The following is a 25698-nucleotide window of genomic DNA, read 5'->3' as shown; positions in this document are numbered from 1 at the left end:
GATGGTAAGTGAAATTCGGTAGTTTTGGTATGTGGCACTGAATGGAGCCATGGCAAGTAGAACAGGAATTATGGTAGGTGCAGGGAAGGCATTTCACCATTGGATTGAGTTATACTGGCATTTGTCTGAATTGACATTCCATGAAACCAATTCCTGAGGTGGCCCCAACTTGGGAGTACAATTGGAGTAAATATATTTAAATGTTTGTTTTCGCAGGATCTTTTAGTTACAGTCAGTACCATTTACAGCTATAGTTATAAACGAAAGAATAATGCAAATTTATTAAAGATCTCAAGTTATGTATTTCAGGATCTTCATTATGAAAGCACAGACTCGAAAGCAGATGGAACAGTTTCTCCATTTGATAGGTTTAGGGATGGAGATCTTATGATATCTCTCCCTCATTTATATTCCACTCTTGTGAAAGAGTGCACCTGAGTGAGAGTACTCTGGGAATACCTGCTTACATGTTTACACAGAGGTTCCCTCCCAGAGATTACAGCTTAGATATTGTTAGTTCCTGTGGTAGAGTTTGCTCAGGATAAATATTTTAAATTCATTGCAAGCTAGTGCAAAAATAGTCACATGAAGTCCAAGGGACCCCTTGGGCACTTCCTGTGTCTGGTTTGAGACTGCACCAGACTTAGACAGGCCTGAAACTCATACCAGGGAGCACTGTTGTGAGATTCTTCCCTCGCAGAGGAATTCGCACATGAGAGAATTCCTGCAATCGGGAAGAACCTCATCAGTTTTCCCTGGCATGAGTTCTGGGCCTTGACACTGGGTTCATACAACTTTAACTTTATGAAAACCAACTTGCACCAACAGCTATCTTCTAATGTATATGCACCATCTGTCTTTATTTTTGAGTAGCTTAATTCTTTTTTTCTTCTTTGGAGGCCTTGGGCTCTCTCAGAAGCTTGGAGTGGTAATTGATTTCCCCACCCATCCCTGCCCCCAGGTGAAAGCTATTACCAGTACACTTGGACCTGCAGATTCCGGGATCCCACAGTCTGAGCACATGCGGTATACAGAACTGTTCAGTTTACAGCAGAAGACAGTTGGTTAGGCTTCATTAACTCATGATATTCCGCTGCTATGGTGAGCTGGCAACAGCAGGGTGTCAGTGCTGTGCATCAGCAGCCAATGAAATACTCTCCAAACTGTGGCAAATTACTTTCCAGATGTAGGATGGGAGTTGCCACTGGGTAGTGATGCTTTTTTTCCTTGTCTTGCAATGTGTCCTTGAGAACCCGTTCCAAACCAGTGCTGTCGGAGCTGCAGTGAAGCAGAGGTGCTCCACTACCTTGTGGGATTGCCTCTTTCCACTAGCATTAGGGCTATTGCAGGTGATTGTTGGTACTTCAGCCTGTCATTGGGCCCACCATGTCCAATCATAATAGAGAAAACAGAATGCTTTCCTATATTGTCAAATCAGTAAGAGTGTAAGTTTGAGGCCATCGTACTTGATCTGTAGAGTAGTGTGGTCATGATCACCTTGAATACTGCATTTGCTTCTCATTGCTGAGACACAAGGCAAACAGGAAGAGACATGAGTGTAAACTGGTAAAAGCTAAGTTCAGGACCAATGTCGGGCAACATGTCTCGGCAGGAAATGCTAGTTAGATGTTATGCTGCATCTAAATGTGAGTAGGGACTGAAAGCTGGCACTATGTGACTGATACAGCCTAACCTGGTATTGTTCCTCTCACCCCTCAAAAAAAGCACAAGTAAAGTGGCATTCCCTGTAGTCCAATATTGTAGATGTACCAAACCGATATGAGTGTAGGAGTACATGGCATAATGACTCAACTGGAAAGAAACTGGAAAGAAATGGAGAAAAAAAAACAAGAAAAAGGGTTGAGCAATAGCCTCAAAATAAGGTTTTCATATTTTATTTGGGCTGTTCAAATGCACTTCCACAATCGACATGCCCTGGGAATCCCTTTTTATGTGGGTGGGCAGATGACTTAGCTGCTGTATCTGAATGAATGACAGGAAACTACATTTGCATCTGAAGAATTTATTGAGGCTTACTTTTAATTAACGAAACTAGCACCAGTTTTAGAAAAAAAACTTTGAGTCGAAAATCAGATGGGGTGCTAAATGGACGGAAATCTGATGAAATGGATATCCGCTCATTTCCCCCACTTTAATCCAGTTCAGAAACTTAACTCTAGTCACGCTGTATCTGAGTAAATAAGACTGTAGTCTAGAAGGGCATAATTTCTTCTGTTTTTTGTTAACACAAATATTTTTTGGTGATGATTAATAGAAATTGTTCCCAACAATAAGCATTCATTTACAAATGTCTTGCATTTTTCAAAGCTGTTTCTTGCAGCCTTGTCCTGCTTGTACTTTGCAAAAGCATTATCTGGGAGCTATATGAAGAGTTCAATCACACAGATAGAGAGACGCTTCGATATACCGAGTTCACTAATTGGCATTGTTGATGGAAGCTTTGAAATCGGTAAGTATCGATTTGGGAATTCTGAAACAAAGCAGGAACCTAAATTACACATCGTTAATGCGTTCACTCTTTTTCCTCTCTTTTTGGTTCAGGGAATTTGATTGTGATTGTATTTGTGAGCTACTTTGGAGCAAAATTTAACAGGCCCAGGATAATTGCAGTTGGAAGCTTGGTCATGGCTCTTGGAACTATTTTAATAGCTTCACCTCATTTCTTCATGGGACGGTGAGTTTTTAAATTATGATACATATCCACACACAGTCACATAGTGTATGCATTGTGTTATAATCAGGTGAGGAGGGTGGAAAGGCTCCCCTCTTGTTCCTCTCCTTGTTTGACCGCAACAGAGTTTATTTCTTTTAAACAGTGAATGTGCTTACCAATTCAGTGAGTGTTTGACCTTTTTAGGTGCTATGATCATAAAAGAACCAATCGGACAGGGTTTCTTGAGTTCAACCAAGAAAGAAGTTGGTTTGTTGTACTTAAAAATCAAAACCCAATCTAAGTAAAAATAATAAACTACACTCCAATCGTTGCGCGCACACACACACGAATAGGTTACAGAGTGAAGAAGAATAGATTGGTTGGATTGGAGTCCAGAACAAATAAAAAAATATACAGTCTGTGGAGTCTGGCAATTCAGTTGTCTTCCAGCTGAACTTGTGGTCCTGAAGTTTCCGGCTGGTAGAGGTGGCCACCTGGTTCAGGGTTTTCTTGGAGACAGTGATGTAGATTTTTTTCCCCCGGGGTCTCTCTGCCTGCAGCAATGACAGACTTATTTGTTTTGCAGCCTGCAAACAGGGTTTGAACTTACAGCATTGCCTGGAGCGATAGAGAGAGGGAGAGAGACAGACACTCACTTGGGTCCTGCACTGGTTAAAACTCAGATGCTTATCTGATGTAGCCAAAAGAAACTAAGTTTTCACACAGATGGAAAGACTGTCACTTGATTATTCCTGTGTATTCTCTTTTCGGCTTTAATGAGATTCAAATCTAAGAATTCCAATCTCTCTCAGGCCATATTGTTTAAATTTTTACCCCTTAAGGGCTTCGTCTCCAACAGTGTTAATGTTCCAAGATGGCTTTGAATGTCTTGCTAATGAAGACAATACCAGGTAGCTCATTCAAACTATTCAAGCCAATGTTCCGGATAAGGGCTATTCAGCCTCCACCTTCACCTCGATGCCTTGGTATGTAGGGTATTTTGATGCAAACTGTGGTGGCCATTTTAGCTGCTAGCAGTGACCTTATCAGTTCATTTATATCAGGCTCCAACCGATGGATAAAAAAATCATCCTTCAGCATAGCATGTTTTCATGACAAATTGTGTGCGTATTATATATGGGTGTGTTTAATCATAGAATAATACAGCACAAAATGTGGCCATTCGACCCATTGTAACTGTGCCAGTTCTTTGAAACAGCTATCCAATTAGTCCCACTCTCTGCTTTTTCCCCATAGCCCTGCAATTCTTTCCAGTTGAAGTATTTATCGAATTCTCTTTTGAAAATTATTATTGAATCTACTTCCAACACACTTTGTGCATTCCAGGTCATAACTTGCTGCATAATTTGTTTCCCTTGTTGCCTCTCATTCTTTTTCCAGTTGTCTTAAATCTGCACTCTCTGGTTAGCGAATCCTCTGCCAGAGGAAGCATTTTCTCCTTGTTTGCTCATTTTGAACATTATCAAATTGCCCCTTACCTACTCTGCTCCAAGGGAGCAGCCTCAGTTTCACTAGTCTCCCCATGTAACTGATTCTAACATCCCTAGTACCATCCTAGTGCATCTCATCTGCATCTTCTCTAAGACCTTGATATCCTTCCTAAAGTGTGCTGCCCAGAATTGGCCTCAATACTCCAGTTAGTGCCAAATGTTTTGACTGCACTCCTGTGAAGTGCCTGCATTAAATGTGCTAAATGGAAGTTGTAGTAGCAGCTGGTGCCTAACCAGTGTTTTATAAAGGTTTAACATAACTTCCTTGCTTTTGTACTCTGTCTCTATCTATAAAGCCAAGAATTCTGTATGCCTTTTTAGCAGCCTTCTCAACTTACCCAGTCACCTTCAAAGACTTGTGTGCGCACACCTCCAGGTCTCTCTCTTCCTGCACACCCTTTAAAATTGTTTCTTTTAGTTTATATTACCTAGCATCATTCTTCCTGCCAAAATGTATCACTTCACTCTTCTCTGTGTTAACTTTAATCTGCCCATTTTGCCAGCCTGTCTATGTCCTCACAGCTTCTGAGTATTGCACCATCTGCAAACTTTAAAGTTATGCCCTGTGTACCCAATTTATCCCTATGTATCAAAAAGACCAGTGGTCCTAATACTGACCCCTGGGGGACACCATTGTTTTGCAGACTGGAGGGAAGTTTTTAATCGTTTACCACTACTCTCTGCTTTCTGTCCCTTAGCCAGTTTCATATGCATGCAGTCACTGTCCCTTTAATCCTATGGGCATCAAATTTGCAAACAAGTCTGTGATACTGGACTTTATCATCTGACTTTTCAAAGTCCATATACACATCAAATGCACTACCATCATCAACCGTCTCCATTACGTCAACAAAAATAATGGACTGGATTTTGTGCAGGAGGTGAGGCTCCCAGTGCCGGGCTGAAAAGTTGGGGGCACCCAGCCTCTACATTTTTTCAGACCCCTGGAGTGATCCTCCGGTCTTTTGGGGTCAAAGTTTAAGGAGGCGTGATTCCTGTCTCGTTAAAGATTCTGCCTCCAGGAGCTGCCAGCCAATCAAAAGGCCGGCAGCTCTGCAGTATCGGTAGTGCCACCAGGAGCGGTGGCCATTGCTGGTACTGCAGAGGCCTCGGGCCCAGGCCCAGCGCTGGACCCCCAGAGAAGAGGTAGGTGAGGCGGGGTCGCCGGGACCAGTCCGGAAGGCCCCAGTGAGGCAGGGTGGGTGTGGGCGTTTGGCCCAGGGTGGGCTGAACAATCTGGGGGGGTACAGTTGTTCCTGGTGGGGGTCCTCCACGGTCCACAAATTGCCCATGAAAGAGGGATTCCCCCTCCCAAGCCCACACGGAGGGCGCCTCATTCTCTGAGGCATCCTCCCCGCGCAGCAGAGGAACCCTTTGCTCCCCCCATCCCCCCCCGTCCCGTCCCCCCCACCGCCGCTGGTAAGATCCCAGCGGTGGCAGGAAGCGGCCCGTATTTGGCCCTCTGGGTGGAGAAAGGTTTTCATTGGCCTATCCCGCCCCTGGGAGAATCGGAACCAGGAATCCCAACGTCGGGTTCCATGACATGCAATTGTTCCCCGATTCTCCGGACCCCACCCCTCCCAACCACGAAACCTGCCGTTGGGATGAGAACAAGATCCAGCCCAATGTATGTGAATAATGTCTGTAAACTATGTGTGTATGTGTGCATAATATTAGTGAGTATTATATTTATATATCATTCCCACAGCCTCCAAATGTAACTTTTCGCTTGGAGCATGGAGTTTACTCCTAATGCTTGTCTTACTTTCAGTCTATGTATACTTTATTAATCACTCATATTATATGCAATAAGTTGTTAATGATTTTCTTGCTCTAGTTACAACTATGAAACTGCACTTACATTTTCAAACAATTTGACCACGAGCACCTCTCAGTGTTCAAACATGTCAAACAGCACGTTAATCCCAGCAACTAGGGAGACCCCTTCAGATAAGCTCCCTTCTGGTAAGTGCACCGATAGAGTTAAACATCATTGATCTAAATTGAATAATGTGATAAACAGGATGTTTTCTGATCATGCCTGATATTTTGGTCAGATTGTGAGGGAGAGGCAGGCTCCTCCATGTGGATATATATATTACTTGGAAATCTTTTACGAGGAATTGGTGAATCTCCAACTGGACCACTGGGGATATCTTATCTTGACGATCATGCCAAAGAGGAAAATGCTTCTTTTTATATTGGTAACTTAAAATTGTTATGAAATTATATCAATTTTTGATAAACTGAATATGTTTTAGTCATCATCTTGAGAAACTTTTTTCTCTTGTTTTTAGGAATTTTATATACAGTAGCCCTTGTAGGCCCATTGTTTGGATATTTACTGGGATCATACTGTGCCAAGCTTTTTGTTGACATTGGATTTGTTGACTTGGGTAAGGAAAGTTTAAAGAATTTTCTTTTCTAACTATTGTAGTTGGGTGTTATGCTTGGTGACGTGATTGTAATGCCTGTCTGATCATTACTGTACAGGCCTCACATAACTTTATAGGTCTGCTTGACATGCGTATGTAAGCCAGCTCGCAGCCCATATTGAACCTGGCTTGGAGAGCTCAACAGAGAGAGGGTGGAGTTCAGTGTAAGCTGCGTACAATGGGAGCAATTTAAAGGGATGTGTCCATTCAAGGATCAATGGCTGCATATGAGGACAAAATTCAGATTGAGTACAGGCTGTTTCAGATTAAGAAAAACGGGTGGCACAATATTTGGTGGCTGGAAAGAGTTTTTGGCTAAGACATGGACTGCACAGAAGTCTCCCCCATTACCTTATACCTGGAAAAGCTGAGATGATGCTGAATGGGCATGTCCTTGCTGAGGCTCCCTCTTCATACACCAGCATGCCTGGAAGAAGGCAGAGCCAGAGAACTTGAGGGCAGTGACAGCCCAATGGTGCATACTGTGACTGCTGGTGCCCTTGCAGCATTTGACACAACCCATCCCAAGTGATTCGGAGCATCTGTGGAGATAACAAATCTAGGTAGGTGTGTCTCTCCCTATGAATGGAGATGTAAATGTACGAATGGGTGAGCATGTTCTGCCACTGGTGCAACCTATCCTGCCTGGCATCACTGCATTGCTCCTCCTCTATCTTAGAAATTACAAATGAAGGGTGATTTCACTGGGGCAACCCATTGTTTCAATATTGTGGGTATTCTAAAATGGGAGTATCAAAAGCTTTTAAAAGAACCATCTGCCCATATCATAATCTCATGTAACTGGGGATGCTTATTTTATATGGACAGGTTTATATTCCAGTGCAAATCTGCGGAAATTCTGTCTGGCCATCCAAGTGATGTTATGGGGCCTCATTTAAATGTTGCAATTAAGAAACTGGTTCCACTTGACCCAAGCAGAATATGAAGTGGGATGTTTGCTTCCATTGACTAAGTCCATTTATAGTTGTTCATTTTGAAGAGAAATCTACCTTCTTGTCAGTCGAGCTGTACAAACAGGAGAAAATAAGGCTTGAAGAGGCCTAATTTACTGATAGATGCTTTGGATGACTGTGAATATTATCTGGGCTATACTCTGCTCCCAATATCCAACTTACTACTTCTAATAGTGGAATGATCAAATCCTCTGCTCTCTTTTTGCTTTAACGTTGGCATGTTGGCTTTTTAAACTTGAGTTTTGAAAGTTGCCCTTGTGCCAACTTTTCTGCTGGTGCTGAAACCAGACAGTGTGTCTCCAAGTGACTCCCTCCCCCTCCCTTGCAAACGTGGCATATATCAGCCTCAGTTATACGGCACATATTGCATGGCTGTGATGTGCAAACTGCTTCGCAGCAACACTGAATGTGCACTGCAGCCATAGAAACATAGAAAATAGGAGCAGGAGTAGGCCATTCAGCCCTTTGAGCCTACTCCGCCATTCATTATGATCATGGCTGATCATCCAACTCAGTAACCTGTTCCTGCTTTTGCAACATCCTTCCTGCATCTACCTGGTCAAGTCCTGTTAGAATTTTATAGGTTTCTATGAGATCCTCCCTCACTCTTCTGAACTCCAGTGAATATAATCCTAATCAACTCAATCTCTCCTCATACGTCAGTCCCGCCATCCCAGGAATCAGTCTGGTAAACCTTCGCTGCACTCCCTCTATAGCGAGAACATCCTTCCTCAGATAAGGAGACCATAACGGCACACAATATTCCAGGTGTGGCTGCACCAAGGCCCTATATAATTGCAGCAAGACATCCCTGCTTCTGTACTCGAATCCTCTCGCTATGAAGGCCAACATACCATTTACCTTTTTTATCAACTGTTGGACCTGCATGCTTACCTTCATGACTCGTGTACGAGAACACCCAGGACTCGTTGCATATTCCCCTCTCTCAGTTTATAGCCATCCAGATAATAATCTACTTTCCTGTTTTTGCGACCAAAGTGGATAACCTCACATTTATCCACATTATACTGCATCTGCCATGCATTAGCCCAATTAGTTAACTTGTCCAAATCACCCTGAAGCCTCTCTGCATCCTCCTCACAACTCACCCTCCCACCCAATTTTGTGTCATCTGCAAAGCTGGAGATATTACATTTAGTTCCCTCATCTAAATCATTAATATATATTGTGAATATCTGGGGTCCTAGCACCGATCCCTGCGATATCCCACTAGTCACTGCCTGCCATTCGGAAAAAGACCCATTTATCCCTACCCTTTGTTTCCTGTCTGCCAACCAATTTTCTATCCATCACAATACACTACCCCCAATCCCATGCGCTTTCATTTTACATGCTAATCTCTTATGTGGGACTTTGTCGAAAGCCTTCTGAAAGTCCAAATAAACCACATCCACTGGCTCCCCCTCATCAACTCTATTAGTTATATCCTCGAAGAATTCTAGTAGATTTATCAAGCATGATTTCCCTTTCGTAAATTCATGCTGACTCTGCCTGATTCTACCACAGTTCTCCAAGTGCTCTGCTATAAAATCTTTGACAATGGACTCTAGAATTTTCCTCACTACCGACGTCAGGCTGACTGGTCTATAATTCCTTGCTTTCTCTGTACCTCCCTTTTTAAATAGTGTGGTTACATTAGCTACCCTCCAATCTGTAGGAACTGTTCCAGAGTCTATAGAATCTTGGAAGATGACCACCAATGCATCCACTATTTCTAGGGCTACTTCCTTAAGTACTCTGGGATGCATACCATCAGGCCCTGGGGATTTATCGGCCTTCAATCCCATCAATTTCCCTAACACCATTTCCATGCTAATACTGATTTCCTTCAGTTCTTCTCTCTCACTAAACCCTGTGTTCCCCAACATTTCTGGTATGATATTTGTGTCCTCCTTTTTGAAGACAGAACCAAAGTATGCAGTTAGTTGTTCAGCCATTTCTTTGTTCCTATAGAAACTTTTGTAGTCAGTTTTTATGTTCCCTGCAAGCTTGCTCCCGTACTCTATTTTCCCCTTCTTAATCAATCCCTTGGTCCTCCTTTGCTGAATTCTAAACTGCTCCCAATCCTCAGGTCTGTTGTTTATTCTGGTGAATTTATATGCCTCTTCCTTGGATATAATGCTATCTCTAATTTCCCTTGTAAGCCATGGTTTGGCTACCTTTCCTGTTTTACTTTTGTGCCAGACAGGAATAAACAATTGTTACAGTTCATCCATGCACTCTTTAAATGTTTGCCATTGCCTTTCCACCAATCTGTCATCATCACCCCTCTCAAAGATAAAAAACCCTTGACCCCACAGTTCTCGCAAACCACCGCCTCATCTCCAAGGTCCTTGAATGTGTTGTCACTTCCCAAATCCCTGCCCATTTTTCCAGGAACTCCATGTTTGAATCCCTCCAACCAGGTTTCCAACCCTGCCACAGTACCGAAATGGCTCTTCTCAAAGTTGCAAATGACATCCAATGTGATTGTGACAAAGGTAAACTATCCCTGCTCATCCTTCTCCACTGTCTACATCCTTTAACATGATTGCCCACACCTTCCTCCAATGTCTCTCCACTTTCGTCCTGCTGGGTGGGACTGCATTCGACTGGTTCCATTATTATCTATCAAATTATAGCCAGAGAATCACATGCAATCACTTCCCACTCCTGTACCATTATCTTTGGTGTTCCCCAAGAAACTATCCTTGTCCCCCTCCCATTTCTCATATACATGCTGCCCCTCAGTGCTATCATCCAAAAACACAGCGTTAATTTTCATATGTACGCTAACAACACCCAGCTCTACCTCACTACTACCTCTCTCAACTCTTCCACTGTTGCAAAATTATCAGCATGCGTATCTGACATCCAGTACTGGATGAGCAGAAATTTTATCCAATTAAATATTAGGAAGATTGATGCCATTGTCTTTGGTCCCCACTCCAAGCTCTGTTCCCTAGCTACCAACTCGATCCCTCTCCCTGGCAACTGTCTGAGGCTGAACCAGACTGTTCGCAACATTAGTGTCATATCTGACCCTGAGATGAGCTTCCAACCTCATGTCTGTACCATCACTAAGACCGCGTATTTCCACCTTCATGACATTGCTGAACTTTGCCCCTGCCTCAGCTCACCTACTGCTGAAACCCTCACTCATGTCTTTGTTACCTGTAGATTTGACTATTCCAATGCACTCCTGCCTCATCTCCCACATTCTATTGTACTTAAAACCTGCCTCTTTGACCAAGTTTTTGGCCATCGACTTTAATATCTCCTTATGCGGCCCAGTGCCAAATTTTGCTTTATAATGCTCCTGTGAAGCACTTTGGGAGTTTATGTTAAAGTTGCTATATAAATACAAGTTACTGTTGTATTTTCAGGAGCTCTACACCAATATTCTGTATTTTTTGGTTTTCAATCTATTCTTCATTATTGTCAACTCCCCTCTGCAAAACGGCAATGGTTGTATTCAGTTATGACTAATAGCTTGCAAATTACCCTTTCCAATTCATAGAATTACAATAGTATGTGTGTTTTTTTCATGTGATTTTTAATCTATCCTGCTTCTGTCAATTCTGATCTGGTTCCTGTGACAATGGCGGAGATTTGTAATTGAATGTAACCTTTGTGTTTCACACAATTAAACAATTCAATTGATTTGATTGGGCTGGCGGTCTGGGTACTTGTTGTGATAAGTCTGATATGGTGATCCATTTTGACTAGAGCAGGATGGGTAGCAATGAGCTTCCAGCCAGTCTGAATGGGAAATTGGCTGTTACTCAATGCTGTCCATCTTCTTTGTGAGCATAAATTTAAATACTCAGCAGGAGAGTTTTTTTTCCCTCCTGCATGTTAATTAGAGGAATTGAGAACGAGAAAGTCTTTTCCTAGTGGGACACTGCCAATCTTAACTAATTCCATTCACAGAGCGTGAATCAGAAAACCTGTTGGCTTGTCCCTGCTTACACTGACCTTAAATTCTAATCAATGGTCAATAAATGATTTCATTTAAATCCAAATTGTAACCATCTCCAATGTAACATGTTCTTGAACATCTGTTTTCCAGAGAGAGTTACAATTACTCTGAAGGATGCAAGATGGGTTGGTGCTTGGTGGCTTGGGTTTTTAATTGCTGGAGCATTTTCCATTCTTTTTGCCATACCATTCTGGTTTTTTCCAAAGTCTCTAACCAAAGAAACAAAAAAGGAGGAACTTGGCAAGACCGCTGAAAAGATGAAGTTCATCAAACAGGATCAAAGTGAACTTGCAGGAAGCAACCCTAAACCAAAGATTTCAGCAGTGAACAAGGGCAAGTATCCAAAATACTGCTAACATGCCAAAGATCTATCCATTGCTTCATTAAACAAACTACCAGTAGGATCTTGTCTTTGTTATGGGGCATTCTGTTGATACTAATGAACAAAATTACATTTATTTCGAGCCTTTCATGACTGCCAGATGTCCTATGGCGCTTTAAAGCCAATGAAGTACTTTTGAAGTGTAGTTACTGTTGTAATGTAGAGAAATACAGCTTCGTCCCATAAACAGCAATGAGATAAATGTCCAGGTCATCTGTTTTGATTGTTAGTTGAGGGAGAAATGTTAGCCAGGGTACCTGAACAACTCAACAGCTCTTGTTCAAGTAGTGCCTTGGGATCTTTTACATCAAACTGAGGGGCCAGATGGGGCCTCGGTTTAACATTTCATCCAAAAGTTGGCAACTCTGACACTGCAGCACTCTTTCAGTACTGTACTGGAGTATCAGCCTGGATTAAGTGCTCAAGTCTCTGGAGTGGGGCTTGATCCTTGACCACCTGACTCAGAGGCAAGACTGAGACAAGGCTGAGGCCATCATTTATTTTCCAGTAACTTTTTAATCTTCCCTTACTTTCAAGGACCAAGTGTGTGTTTCTTGCACTCACACCTCCTGTGTAGCTGCCACTAGGGAAACTCTGAGAGCACCACTGTCTGACTTGCCTCACTGACTTCCCCTTCCTGGAAGTATGGCGTATTTGACCAATTACCCAGGTTTCCATTGACTTCCCTCCCAATAATGTCATGTTGAGATCAGAATTTCCCTGCACAAACCTCCATCCTTCTCATCAAACTAAATTGCTGCAGCATTCCCATATTAGTCACATTTGATGAGATTCCTACAGGTGTCATTCATTGCCATTTTGCTATTTCAAAAATTGGCGAAGGGCCATTCTTTGGAAGTGTAGACTGCTTCATTTTTAACCTCTTCTATAGAGAAAGTCTTTAGAAATGTTTTTTGCGATTTAATGGTTCAACACTTGGAAACGTCATAAAATATGGGTAGAAATCTATAGCAGATCAGTCAACATTTAAACAGAGGCCAAACAGGTTAATGAGATTTCCAGTCTGAAACTCTTCATCAGAACTGATGTTACACACCTTGGCAGGGCAATGAGCTGCCTTTGCTCTTGTAGGTGCTGACTGACCTCCTGCATATTTTCAACATTTGCAAATTTTTCTTGTTTTAAATTAAAGCTTGTGTAACGCCAGTAAATGTGATTTAGGGAAGAGAGAGATCACATTTGACTTGCTGAAGTTTTCAAACATTGTTCACGTGATCTTCAAGGGAAATGTTGGTGATACCATGCAATTGTATTTTCAGACTGCTTTTGCTAAGGTTCACATTACTGATCAATATCCAAAATAAGGAGTTAGGGATTAGAGGTTAAGTAAGGCAGTGGATGGAAAATTGACTTAAAAATATGAAAAGGAGGAATCGCAGAACTAGAAAGTTTTCAGGTGGAAAAGTTGTTATTTGTGGGGAATGTATGGAGTTGGTCTTGGTATTTACAAAGAGTAGGCCATACCTGACTAATCTAGTTGAATTTTGTGAAGGATGTCACTAACATGCTGGATAGGGGAGTATCTATGTATGTTGTCGATTTTGGACAGTCAGAGACATTTGTTAATAATTTCTTGTGTGGAACCTTAACAAAAATGAAAGTGCACAGAACTGGGAGCAACCTTATGACATGGATTGGAAACCAGTTGGGAGGCAGGAGACAGAATTTTTTTTTCTTTTCTTTGGCCTCCTTGTCTCAAGAGACAATGGGTAAGCACCTAGAGATGGTCAGTGGTTTGTGGAGCAGCGCCTGGAGTGGCTATCAAGGCCAATTCTGGAGTGACAAACTCTTCCACAGGCACTGCAGATAAGATTGGTTGTCGGGGCTGTTACACAGTTGGCTCTCCCCTTACACTTCTGTCTCTTTTCCTGCCAACTGCTAAGTCTCTTTGACTCGCCACTCTTTAGCCCTGCCTTTATAGCTGTCCGCCAACTCTGGCGATTGCTGGCAACTGACTCCCACGACTTGTGGTCAATGTTGCAGGATGTCATGTCGCTTTTACAGACGTCTTTAAAGCGGAGACATGGACGGCTGGTGGGTCTGACACCAGTGACGAGCTCGCTGTATGATGCTTCCTTGGGAATCCTGCCATCTTCCATGCGGCTTACATGGCCAAGGCATCTTAAGCGCCGCTGGCTCGGTAGGGCGTATATGCTGGGGTTGTTGGCCGCCTCAAGGACTTCTGCGTAGGAGATACGGTCCTTCCACCTGATGCCAAGGATTCTCCGGCGACAGAGAAGATGGAATGCGTTGAGACGTCGCTCTTGGCTGACATATGTTGTCCAGGCCTCGCTGCCGTAGAGCAAGGTACTGAGGATACAGGCTTGAACCATTCGTACTTTTGTGTTCCGTGTCAGTGCGCCATTTTCCCACACCCTCTTGGCCAGTCTGGACATAGCAGCAGATGCCTTTCCCATGTTCTTGTTGATTTCTGCATCAAGAGTCAGGTTTCTGGTGATAGTTGAGCCTAGGTAGGTGAACTCTTGAACCACTTCCAGAGCGTGGTCGCCAATATTGATGGATGGAGCATTTCTGACATCCTGTCCCATGATGTTCGTTTTCTTGATGCTGATGGTTAGGCCAAATTCGTTGCAGGCAGCCGCAATCGTGTCGATGAGTCTTTGCAGACATTCTTCTGTGTGGGATGTTAATGCAGCATCGTCAGCAAAGAGGAGTTCCCTGATGAAGACTTTCCGTACTTTGGTGTTCGCTCTAAGACAGGCAAGGTTGAACAACCTGCCATCTGATCTTGTGTGGAGGAACATTCCTTCTTCTGAAGACTTAAACGCATGTGAGAGCAGCAGGGAGAAGAAGATCCCAAACAGTGTAGGTGTGAGAACACAGCCATGTTTCACGCCACCCAGGGGTCTGATGAGGCAAGGGCTATGCTGAATTGTGCCTTTCATATTGTCATGGAATGAGGTGATGATACTTAGTAGCTTTGGTGGACATCCGATCTTTGCTCGTAGTCTGAAGAGACGATGTCTGATGACGAGGTCAAAGGCTTTGGTGAGATCTATCAAGGCAATGTAGAGGGGCATCCATTGTTCAAGGCATTTCTCCTGTAGCTGGCGAAGGGAGAACAGCATGTCAATGGTGGATCTCTCTGTTCGAAAGCTGCACTGTGCCTCAGGGTAGACACTCTCAGCCAGCTTCTGGAGTCTATTTAAAACGACTTGCACGAAGGCTTTCCCTACTATGCTGAGCAGGGAGATTCCACAGTAGTTGTTGCAGTCACCGCGGTCACCCTTGTTCTTGTAGAGGGTGATGATATTGGCATCACGCATGTCCTGTGGTACTGCTCCTTCATCCCAGCACAGGCAAAGCAGTTCATGGAGTGCTGAGAGTATAGCAGGCTTGGCACTCTTGGATTATTTCAGGGGTAATGCTGTCCTTCCCAGGGGCTTTTCCACTGGCTAGAGAATCAATGGCATTACTGAGTTCCGATTTTGGTTGGCTGTTGGCAAACTGGTTGGGAAGCAGGAGACAGAAAGTAGTATGAAGGGAATGTACCCCGACTGGCAGGCTGTGCCCAGTGGTGTTCCCCAGGGATCTGTACTGGGAACTTTGCTTTTCATTGAAGGATTAGAGAGATGTATCTTCAAGTTTGCCAATGACACAAAGTTAGAAAGTACAGTAAGTTGTGTAGGTGGAGAAACAGGAAGCTACAAAAGGACAGAGACAGATTACCTGAGTGCAACTAATTGTGCCAGATGGTGTTCAATGTACAGAAATATGAGGTCATCCACTTTGGATCTAAGGAAGACAAATCAGAATACTTTCCTAATAGTGAGAAGCAGAAAGATTTGAGTGTCCTTGTGCACAAATCATTACGTTTTGTGCCTATTCACTAGCTTTTAATCAAAAAGGCAAAAGGAATGTTTGCCTTTACCTCAAAGGGGCTGGATTACAAAGAAGAGGAAGGTATGCTTTGTTTGCACAGAGCTTTGGTCAGACCCCATCTGGAGTACTGCGCTCAGTTCTGGGCACTGCACCTCAGGAAAAATATATTGCCCCTGGAAGGGTACAGCGTAGATTCGCTAGAATGATATAAAGGTTGAAATTATGAGGGAGGTTTGATAAACTTGGTTTGTATTCTCTTGAGTTCAGAAGGTTGAAGGGTGATCTAATGGAGGTGTTTAAAATTTAAAAGAAAGGTTTTAATAGGGTAGATACAGAGAAACTATCAGAACTAGACCATTTAGGAGTGAAATCAGTAAACAATTTTTCACTCGTTGTAATGGGAATGTGAAATATTCTTTTCATTCCCCCGCCCCCACCAACCACAAAAGACTGTGAATGATGGGTCAGTTGGAACTTTCAAGACTGAGATGGATAGATTTTTGTTGTGTAAGGGTATCAAGGGATAGGGATCAAGGATGGATGAATAGGGTTTAAGTACAGATCAGCCATGCTCTGATCGAACTAAGGATCAAACTTGAGGGGCTGAATGGCCTACTCGTGTTCTGATGACTTGGATGAGAGCATAGACAGCAAAATGTCCAGGTTTGCTGATGGTAACAACATAGGAATCAGGACAAAGAATGAACATAAACAGATGCAGAAAGCTTTCATTTTTCATATAATTAGGTCAATAGGTGACAGATGCAATTCAATTTGGACAAATGCCATATAAATGAACACTAAAGCAAGGAACCATTGTAAACTAAAAAGATTAACACCTGCATTAAAAGTGCACAGAGCGATTGAGCATGTATGTTCAGATGGACATTGATTCAATTATATATCTGTAAAGACCATTAATTTGCCTAGTTTTAGTCCTGCTTTGCTGAGAATGAGTCTGACTGTTTTTTAAGGTTTTTTTTTTTACTTACCACCAAACAATATCTTGGTTTCATCATTTTAAGGGCTGTTTTGTTCTTCGTTTTGAAAAGGAAAATTGTCTGTGCGGAACTTGCTGCTTGATCCACCTCCTATTAACAACATGTTTTTGAGGCATATCCCATTCCTCATCACATGGGCACTCACAAAATGGGACAGGAGGCACAGGGCAACTTCCCCAAATCTTCACTAAATCCTAATGGGAAAATGGGCAGCAAAATATTGCAGTAAATTCCAAAAGTGGAGTTAGCACTGAAATTTGAGGTGTTCTTTCCTGAATTATATGGAATTGGTTCAAACTAAGTTTTCATTGGGGTATCTGAAGTAACACTTGCATTTTCTTGCTTTTCCAGGTTTCTTTTCATCATTGAAAGCACTGTTTTCAAACAGGTTCTATGTCTTGTATTTGGTGACAATGGTCGTAAATATCAATTCTCTAATTGGCATGTTGACCTTTAAACCCAAATTCATTGAGCAGCAGTATGGACAGTCAGCATCCAAAACCAACTTCCTCATCGGTTTGTATTTTTATTGTCTATATATCTGTGCAAAACAAAGTCCAATATTTTCCTTCCTTCCTTTGTATTCTGGCATGTAGCAATAGTGACCAGTGGAAAAGGTCCATGATTTGTTTGTGAGCCAGTAGCCATGCTGCTCTAAACCAGACAGAAGACATTTGCCAGCACAGTTACAATGGGTCGAATGCCCTTCTTCTGTACTGTGATTGTGAGAGATTTTGGGGTTGAGCCTTGTTCTTGATTTCCTTTTCCTTGCTGTGGGGAGGTGACTGGCTTCTATTCTTCTCCCTTCAGTGATGACACAAAGTCTATTCTAGTGCTCTAATACAAAATGCCATTGGGCTGCCTATTGCTTGACATTGATTCTCAGGGACGATGCATTGTCCATACTTGTAATGTTTTCACTTAAGAGTGATGCTTGACCTTGACACTTAATTCCTACAACCATGATATGTTCCATTCCAAAGAAATAACATCCTTGAATGTCAAGATTACAAAAGGGAGGGGAAAAGAGAGTTGCTAATGTAACTGATAGTGAAATGAATGCTCAAGGATATATCATAGAATGATTCATTGTAGTAGGAGGCCATACAACCCATTTTGCCTGTGCTGGCTCTTAGGAAGAGATATCCAATTAGTCCCACTCTCCTGCTCTTTCCGCAAAGCCCAGCAAATTTTTACTTTTTCCAACTAATCCAGTACCATCTTGTAAGTTATTATTGAATCTGCTTTCACCACTCTTTCAGGCAGTGCATCCCCATTAGAACAATTTGCTGCATGCATATTTTTCTGCATGGTTCTTTTGTCAGTCACCTTAAATCTGTGTTCTATGGTAGCAACACTTTCACCACCAAAAATGGTTTCTCCTTATTTACTCTATTAGAGCCCTTTATAATTTTGAACATCTCTATCAAATCCCACCCCCCACCCAACCATCTCTGCTCTAAGGAGAACTGTGCTTCTCTAGCCTCTCTACATATCTTTGGTACCTTTTGATTAAATCTCCATAACGTCCTTCCTGAAATGTGGTGCCCAAAATGAAAGACAATACGGTTTAGCATAATTTTTTTGCCTTTGTATTCTATTCCTCTATTTCTAAAACCCCGGATCCCGTCTCCCTTTTTAGCTGCCTTCTCAACTTCTCTGCCACCTTCAAAGATTTGGGCACATGCACCCCCAAGTGTTCCTGCTACACCTTAAAAATTGTAACTTTTTAGTTTATGTTACCCCTCCTCATTCTGGCGACCGAAATGAATAATTTCACGCTTCTGTGCATTAAATTTCATTTGCCCATTTCACCAGTCTATCTATGTCCTCCTGAAGTCCGTTACTATCCTTCCCAGTTTACTCCATTTCTGAGTCATTGCCACAAAACAAGGCAAATAGAGTTGGTGAGCATGTTTTGAAAGTCAGGTCTAGTTCAATCACCACATTTTCGCCTCTGAGTCCGAAGTTTGTGGGTTCAAATTAAACTCCAGAGACTTAAGCACAAAATCTCAAGTCTAGTGCACTCTAGTGCACTGCTGTGCTGTCTTTCAGCTGAGATGTTAAACTGATTCCCCACCAGCCTTCCAGGTGGACATAGAGGTTCCCATGGCATTATTCAGAGAAGAACAGCGGGGTTCTCCCAGTGTAGAAAAGCAGAAAATGTTGGAAATACTCAAAGGGTCCAGCAGCATCTGTGGAGAGAGAAACAGTTAACATTTCGGGTCGATGGACCTTTCATCAGTTCTGACCATTTTATTTCAGATATCCAGCATTTGCAGTATTTCACTTTTGTATTAGAATTCTCCCAGTGTCCTGGCCCAATATTCATTCCGCGATAAATTCCACTGAATATTTTATCAATATGCTGAGAATCGCTTCATTCTGTCTCTTTTTCTACGAAAGCTGCCAACCAGTGGTCTTGATCATAATATTACTTGAAGTCATGCTATTAAGCGATTTAAGAATGGCGTATGGCAGTTCTTCCTCTGATAAAGATTTTCTGTGCAGTTTTTCATAAAAGTCATGCCTTTTAAAGTATTTTGTGATGCTCTCACCCAATCAGTCTGTGATCTGGAATACATTCATATCGATCTGTGTGTGTGACCCACAGTCAGTGCTCGCAAAATGAGAAACTACTGCAAGGCAGAAGGCAATGAGGCTCACCTCATTTTAAAACATTATTCTAATACTCTGTCCTTTATCCTGACCATAAACTTTGTCATGTGATGCTAAATGTTTAGTAACTGAAAAATGTAAATATGTCACCTGACGTGTTCCGTGACTCCTGTAGGACTGTTCTGAGCGAGGGTGGGGAAGAAAGAAGACTTCTATAGAGTTGCAAATCATTTGAAATGTCATCCTTTGGTTGATTCATACTTTAAGTATGGGTCATGAGTTTCACCAAGATGTATATTAATGCACCCCCATTCTCTCTGCCCCACGATTGCTGGCTATGCCTTCAGATGCCTAGGCCCTAAGTTCTAGTGTACTCTCTCTGAAACTCCGTCACACATCTCTCCTTTAAGACTCTCCTTAAAGCATTCATACTTGACGTATCGCTTAGTCTCCTTCTTTGGCTTGGTGTCAATTTTTGTCTTCTACTCTGTTGAGATAACTTGGGACGTTCTACTATATTAAAAGCGTTATATAAATGCAAGATGTTGTTCTGTATTCCAGATCATGTAGGGGTAACTTTAACATAACCCACCCTCTGAAAAACTGACCCAACTTTACTTCCTACCGAAATCAAAATTACTCCCAGATATAGAGTGCAATCTATTCAAATGCAAAATCTAAACTTCTGGGATCCTGCAAGATAAAACAGCAATCCCCGGTCCTTTTTAATTTATTGGAGTTAAGAATTGGCCCATGCAAAGATGTTCACATGACACACAGCTATCTGCAAATAACCTTTTCAGTTTTAGACACCCAGCATCAACATAAAACAATCTCAAATTGGGTAAAGCATGGCACAGTAGATCTTCCTGTATAATACTCCAATAATACGCCATCTCCCATTCCTCATTCAGAGAACAGCCTCCATTGCATCAGTGTGATTCCTTCCTTTGCCCATTACCAGCCCCGATAAGCCTACTGTACCATCTACCCCTGACCAGTTAGATAACACAATTATACTCAAAAGTCCTAGAGCTAATATGATCCTGTTTATGCTGTGGCCGTGCTCTACTGACCCATTTCTGATGCTAAATTTGCATATTTGATCCAAAACATGTCGATCATCATGTGCACAGATAAACCCTTTTTAGTACTGAATGTCTTTTGGAACTTACATGTTTGTTAACTGCCAAAAATGATTTTTCTTGAAATGCTAATCTTGACATGCATGACGGAAAGAAAGCAGATACTACAAACCACTGTCTGGGAAAGGAAGAATATTAAAGTAATCCATCTTCTTTATAAAAAAACATATTTTAAAATGTATTTCACCTTATTTTCAGAGGGTAATGCTAAGGAAAATGCATCTTTAACTTGAATTCTGGAGTTTGTCTTTAATTTGTGATGGTTGTGAAGATATTTTCACACACACACCTATAATGTGACAGGAATTCATGCCCAAGTTGAAACAGTAGATGACAATTCAATACCAGTGTTAGACACTAGGTGACAGTGCAGCAACGTATATGTGACAAATTGAACATGTCATGTGATCAAACACACATGGGATTGTTAAAAGGGCCAATTAAAACATACAGGCACAAAGAAATGGTGTATAAAAAATAGGGAAAATTCTGAGGATGATGTAAGGAGCACCAGTGCTTCCGATATTCAAGGAAGTTTTTTTTAATATTTTGCCTTCACGGATTTATTATCCCCTCACGAGGCTCAAAGAACCTAGGAGCATGAGGCCAGGAAGGATTATAGGGGACTCGGGCTGGGCAGGGAGTTGGGGAAGGTTGAGGGAGGCCCTCGGAAAATGAAGGAACAGGTTAGGGAAGGAAACAACTGGAGTCCAAAGGCAGCAGGCAGATAATAAGTAGGAGTGGGACTGGCTGGGCTCCAACCCTGAACAAGGAGGAGAAAAGGAGGGACTAGCAGAAAGAGGAGTGAGAAAGATTAGGCAATAGACAGCAAAAAGAAGATCTGTCAAACATGGAGAGAAAAGGGAGTGGAAAATGAACTAAAAAACTGAGGAATACACAAATTAATTAGAAAGAGGCAAGCAATGAGACAAAGGAAAAGAGAGGGAAATTATACTTTGATTTTTGTAATATCACAGAAGTCAGCTAGAGAAGATAAAAAAAAACTGAGCTGCTCTAATTTCCTCCAAAGCTGAAGTTCCTCCATAACTCTAGGATGGTAGAGAGAAGAAAGCCCTTTCAGCCCATTATATTAAGTCATTGTTTGGGTTCATCTGTTGAATCCACATGCATACTTTTGATCTCCCACATCTGTGGTCACAGGCATGCTGCCTAGCGACTCTTGGATTTTATGGATAGAATTCTGGAGCGTGAGTGACACTCAGGTGAAGAGAGGTCACCAGATTTAGTTCGGTAGCTTTGCACTTTGCTAACACAAACACATCAATTTAACAATTTCTCCTACAGCTGCTGATTTCTGATTAATGTCAGGGTCACACGGTGGGGGGGCGGTGGGGGGGGGGGGGGGGGGGGGGTGGGTGAGGGGTTTGTACGGCGCCCATTTCTGAAGCAGATGATGGTTTCAAAATAGCCTAGGGATCAAGCAGCACTCCAGCTGGTAGGAACTATGTGATGTGAAGTTTCTGCTGAGAAATGAATAAATAATTTTGATATATTAACAAAAGAGAGGAAGACAAACAGAATTTTTTTAAAGACTGATTTGTTATGATCTGGATTGTACTGCCTGAAAGGGTGGTGGAAGCAGATTCAACCGTAACTTTCAAAAGGGAATTGGAGAAATGGTTGAACAGAAAAATATACAGAACAATGGGCAGGAGTGAGGCTAATTAGATAGCTCAGTGAGCCGGAACATACATGATGGGCCGAATGTCCTGCTTCTATGGTGTACAATTCTATATCTTAGTCATTTAATCTGAATGACTTGTATAATTCATTGTTTTTGCTCCTCCAGGACTCATAAATATCCCTGCAGTGTGCCTTGGATTTTTCCTTGGAGGGTTTGTGATGAAAAAGTTCAAGTTGAATATTGTTTTTGCTGCAAAGTTGTCCATTGGAAGCAACATCTTGGGTTGGCTATTTGCACTTTCCCATTTTGGAATGGGCTGTATGAACTCTCGTGTGGCTGGTTTAACTGTCTCCTATGAGGGGTAAGTGGTATTTTATTGGATGGTATAAATCACTCAGAATCTCTTTGTATGCCAATCTAAAAAAGAAAGATGTTGGATGAGGAATCAATTGATTGTTTTGGTGATGTTGTGCATTGGATTGTGTGCTGAAAATTCTTCAATCGATTGAAATCCCTGCAGTAGACGGGAACCCTAAATGATCGTTTGTATCTGACCATTTAATTTGGATTTAATCCTTGCCTTTTCCAAGATGGACACTGGCACTGTTACCAAGGGAACTGGCGGCAAATTTTCCAAATTGAAAGATTTTCGTCATCATTATGACTGGGTAGCGTGAAGAGGAAAAAAAGTTAAAGACGTGTTGCATCCCATCTTTTCTCTTCTCCCAGGCCTCCTCAGGTATATTGTTAGTGGGACTGGGTCAGCAGTAGGCAGGAGAGAGTGTTCTTGGCCTCTCTCCTCTTTGAGCAGAGTGTTTTACACCTTGTCCCCGATGGGTCTGCAGGGATTCCAAGGGTAGCCTGAAGAGAAAAGAACCAGCAAAGCTATTTATTTTCTCATTTAATTTCACCCCCCCCCCCATCCCACGCAGCACCAAAAATGAACCTTCCGGCATCGGGGCCTTCAAGGTATTATGCTGTCCGATGCTGGCAGCTTGCGGCCCCACCACTCCTTTTGTCCCTGGTTCCTAAAGCAAGGCCTCCACCAGGGGCTGAATCAGCATCTGGAGTCCACGGGGCCATGCAAATAACTGAGGACAGGAAATTTAACAGGTACAGTATGCCCAAGGGTCCGGCGCCCGACGGAGGCTCAAAGAAGAAAATCTACCCTAATATCTCTGTGCAGTGTATCCCTCTCCCCTTCGTAATGTTTCTTTATCTGTTTTATCTGTATCCCCGTCTCCTGTGACACCAATTGTTTTTTTCATGTTAACCCCTGTTTAAGATGGTTTGGAAATAAAACAATCCAGGTCATCTCTCACTACAACCTTCTGAAAATTGAGGGATTTTGATAGAGTAAATTGGGAGAAATTGCTTCCATTGGCAGGCAGGTTGGTAACCAAGGGACACAGATTTAATGTAAATTGGTAAAAGAACCAGAGGGGCGATGAGGAGACATTTTCTTTTACATACTGAGTTGTTGCGGTCAGGGACGCACTCCATGAAAGGGAGGTGGAAGCAGATTCAACAGTAACATTCAAAGGGTAATTAGATAAATAGTTGAAGAGGAACAATTTGTAAGGCTATGGGGACAGAGCAGGGGTGATTGAGACGAATTGGACAGCTGTTTCAAAGAGCCAGCACAGGTACGATGGGCTGAATAACCACCTCCTCTGCTGTATGATTCTACGATGATTTTACAAACCCTTTCTTTCATTATTTCTCAGCACCTCACAGGTCTCCTACGAGGGCAGTGCTCTGTACCACGATTGCAATGCTGGCTGCTTTTGCCCACAGACACAGTGGGAGCCCATTTGTGCTGGAAATGGAGTCACGTATGTTTCACCCTGTCTCGCTGGTTGTAAAACGTCTACTGGAATGGGGAAAAGTACAGTAAGAGCCTTTGATTTCCCTATTGTGGTTACAAAACAGAAACAGGCCGTTTGAGTGAACCAGTTGTGTCGACATTTACACCCCCCTCCCTCCACCCCCTCCACATATAAACACACACACACAAACACACACACAGGTAAATAGTTCTAATCACATTTATCTGTCCGGTTCTCATATCCCTCCAAATCTTCCTCCTTCACCTACCTGTCCAATCGAATCTTGAACATTGACAACTTCTGCCTCAACCACAAACCCTGGAAGTGAATTCCACTGCCTCACAACTCTCTTTGTGAGGATATTTCTCCTGACATCTGTTCTCAATCTCTTCCATTTAATCTTATACCTATTGCCCCTTGTTCTTGTCCCCTTGACTATTGAAAACAGTCTGCTTCTATCTACCCGATCTCATTCTTTCACAGTTTTAAGCGCTTTTAAATCATTGCATAATCTGTGGCGGATTAACAAAAAAAATCCCAGCAGGTTCAGAGGGAGTCATGTGCTAACATTTTCAAATTGTGTCATGTGATAATTAGAATGAATGCTAACGTTACAAGGATAAATGAACCATAGTAAAATACAGAACCAGATGAGAATTGCCGTTCCTTTACCATCCTACAAATTTGAAAATTAATAACTGCCATGCTTCAATAAACAGCTCAAATAGAACTAATTCCCAAATAAATGAGGGGAGGGAGGGATTGGATGATGAGGACTGCTTATGTAAATTGGGCGTATTCTCACTGGAAAAGAGAAGGCTGATAGGATTACTGTTTTCAACATTCTCGAAGAACTATATAATATAGGCCATGACCAGATAGTTCACATTGTTCAGAATAGTCAAACTAGAGGGCATGGCCCACACTTGAAGTGGAGTAAATTTAAAACTAATCTGCAGAGAGAATGAGCCCAATATGAGCTGCCCCTGCCTGGAAGGTGGCAGTTCAAATAATGGGAGTCATTTACCACCAGTGATCCTGCTGCTTTCCAACTGTATCCCCCAATTAAACTGCTCTTTCCAAGAGGAAATCCGCAGGAGGGAAACGCCTTCTACTTTAAAATATTGGGTTCAACGATGTCATTAGGACCTGACCTGCAATTTCACGCTGAGGCCCCTGAGCAGGAGGAAGTGGTCATGTCAGGTTCACTGTTGGGCAAAGCATGCTGGGAGCTGGGAACCTAGGCTGGAAGATTTCCAAAAGGTAAGCTTTCAGTTTATTTTTCAGGGTTCCTAATGGGCGCTGACCAGTCTGTCAATCTTTCAGGTGTCAGACGAGCCTCTGCATTCTTTTGTTTTAGCGAGGCCCAGCAATTTTAAATCAGTCAGGGCTACCAAGTCCCCTCAGAGGCTGGAGGACAAGTGCAGTCCTGCTCAGTAGACTGGAAATGCAGAGCCTCGGGAATCGTGAAACAGACGGCTCTACCTGAAGAACCAGCGTGAGATCTGTGTCCGCATGTCGGAGTTACTTGAGGCTCTGTGAGGTCATGGGATGAGAATGGAGGGGTTCATTCATCACATGCTGCACAATGATGCAGGGCTTTGAGCACATGAACTCCATTGACAAGGGCTAATCTC

General features: G+C 42.5%; 1 protein-coding gene across 1 annotated transcript in view; it reads left to right on the top strand.

Moving 5' to 3' along the window:
• The window catches only part of LOC137384675 (solute carrier organic anion transporter family member 1C1-like), a 42596-nt gene that overhangs the window by 3676 nt on the left and 13222 nt on the right, over nt 1-25698 (top strand). The window contains exons 2-10 of the mRNA XM_068058929.1: nt 2329-2470; nt 2563-2695; nt 6023-6150; nt 6243-6389; nt 6483-6581; nt 11667-11909; nt 17175-17339; nt 22398-22593; nt 23960-24125. Coding sequence (XP_067915030.1) covers nt 2329-2470; nt 2563-2695; nt 6023-6150; nt 6243-6389; nt 6483-6581; nt 11667-11909; nt 17175-17339; nt 22398-22593; nt 23960-24125 — 1419 coding nt within the window. The remainder of the gene's footprint in view (nt 1-2328; nt 2471-2562; nt 2696-6022; nt 6151-6242; nt 6390-6482; nt 6582-11666; nt 11910-17174; nt 17340-22397; nt 22594-23959; nt 24126-25698) is intronic.

This window comes from Heterodontus francisci, chromosome 27 (genome assembly GCF_036365525.1).
Source record: "Heterodontus francisci isolate sHetFra1 chromosome 27, sHetFra1.hap1, whole genome shotgun sequence".
In the NCBI taxonomy this organism is placed as follows: domain Eukaryota; kingdom Metazoa; phylum Chordata; class Chondrichthyes; order Heterodontiformes; family Heterodontidae; genus Heterodontus; species Heterodontus francisci.
The sequence above is the reverse complement of the archived record's forward strand: the minus strand, read 5'-3'. Positions and strand labels throughout refer to the sequence as shown.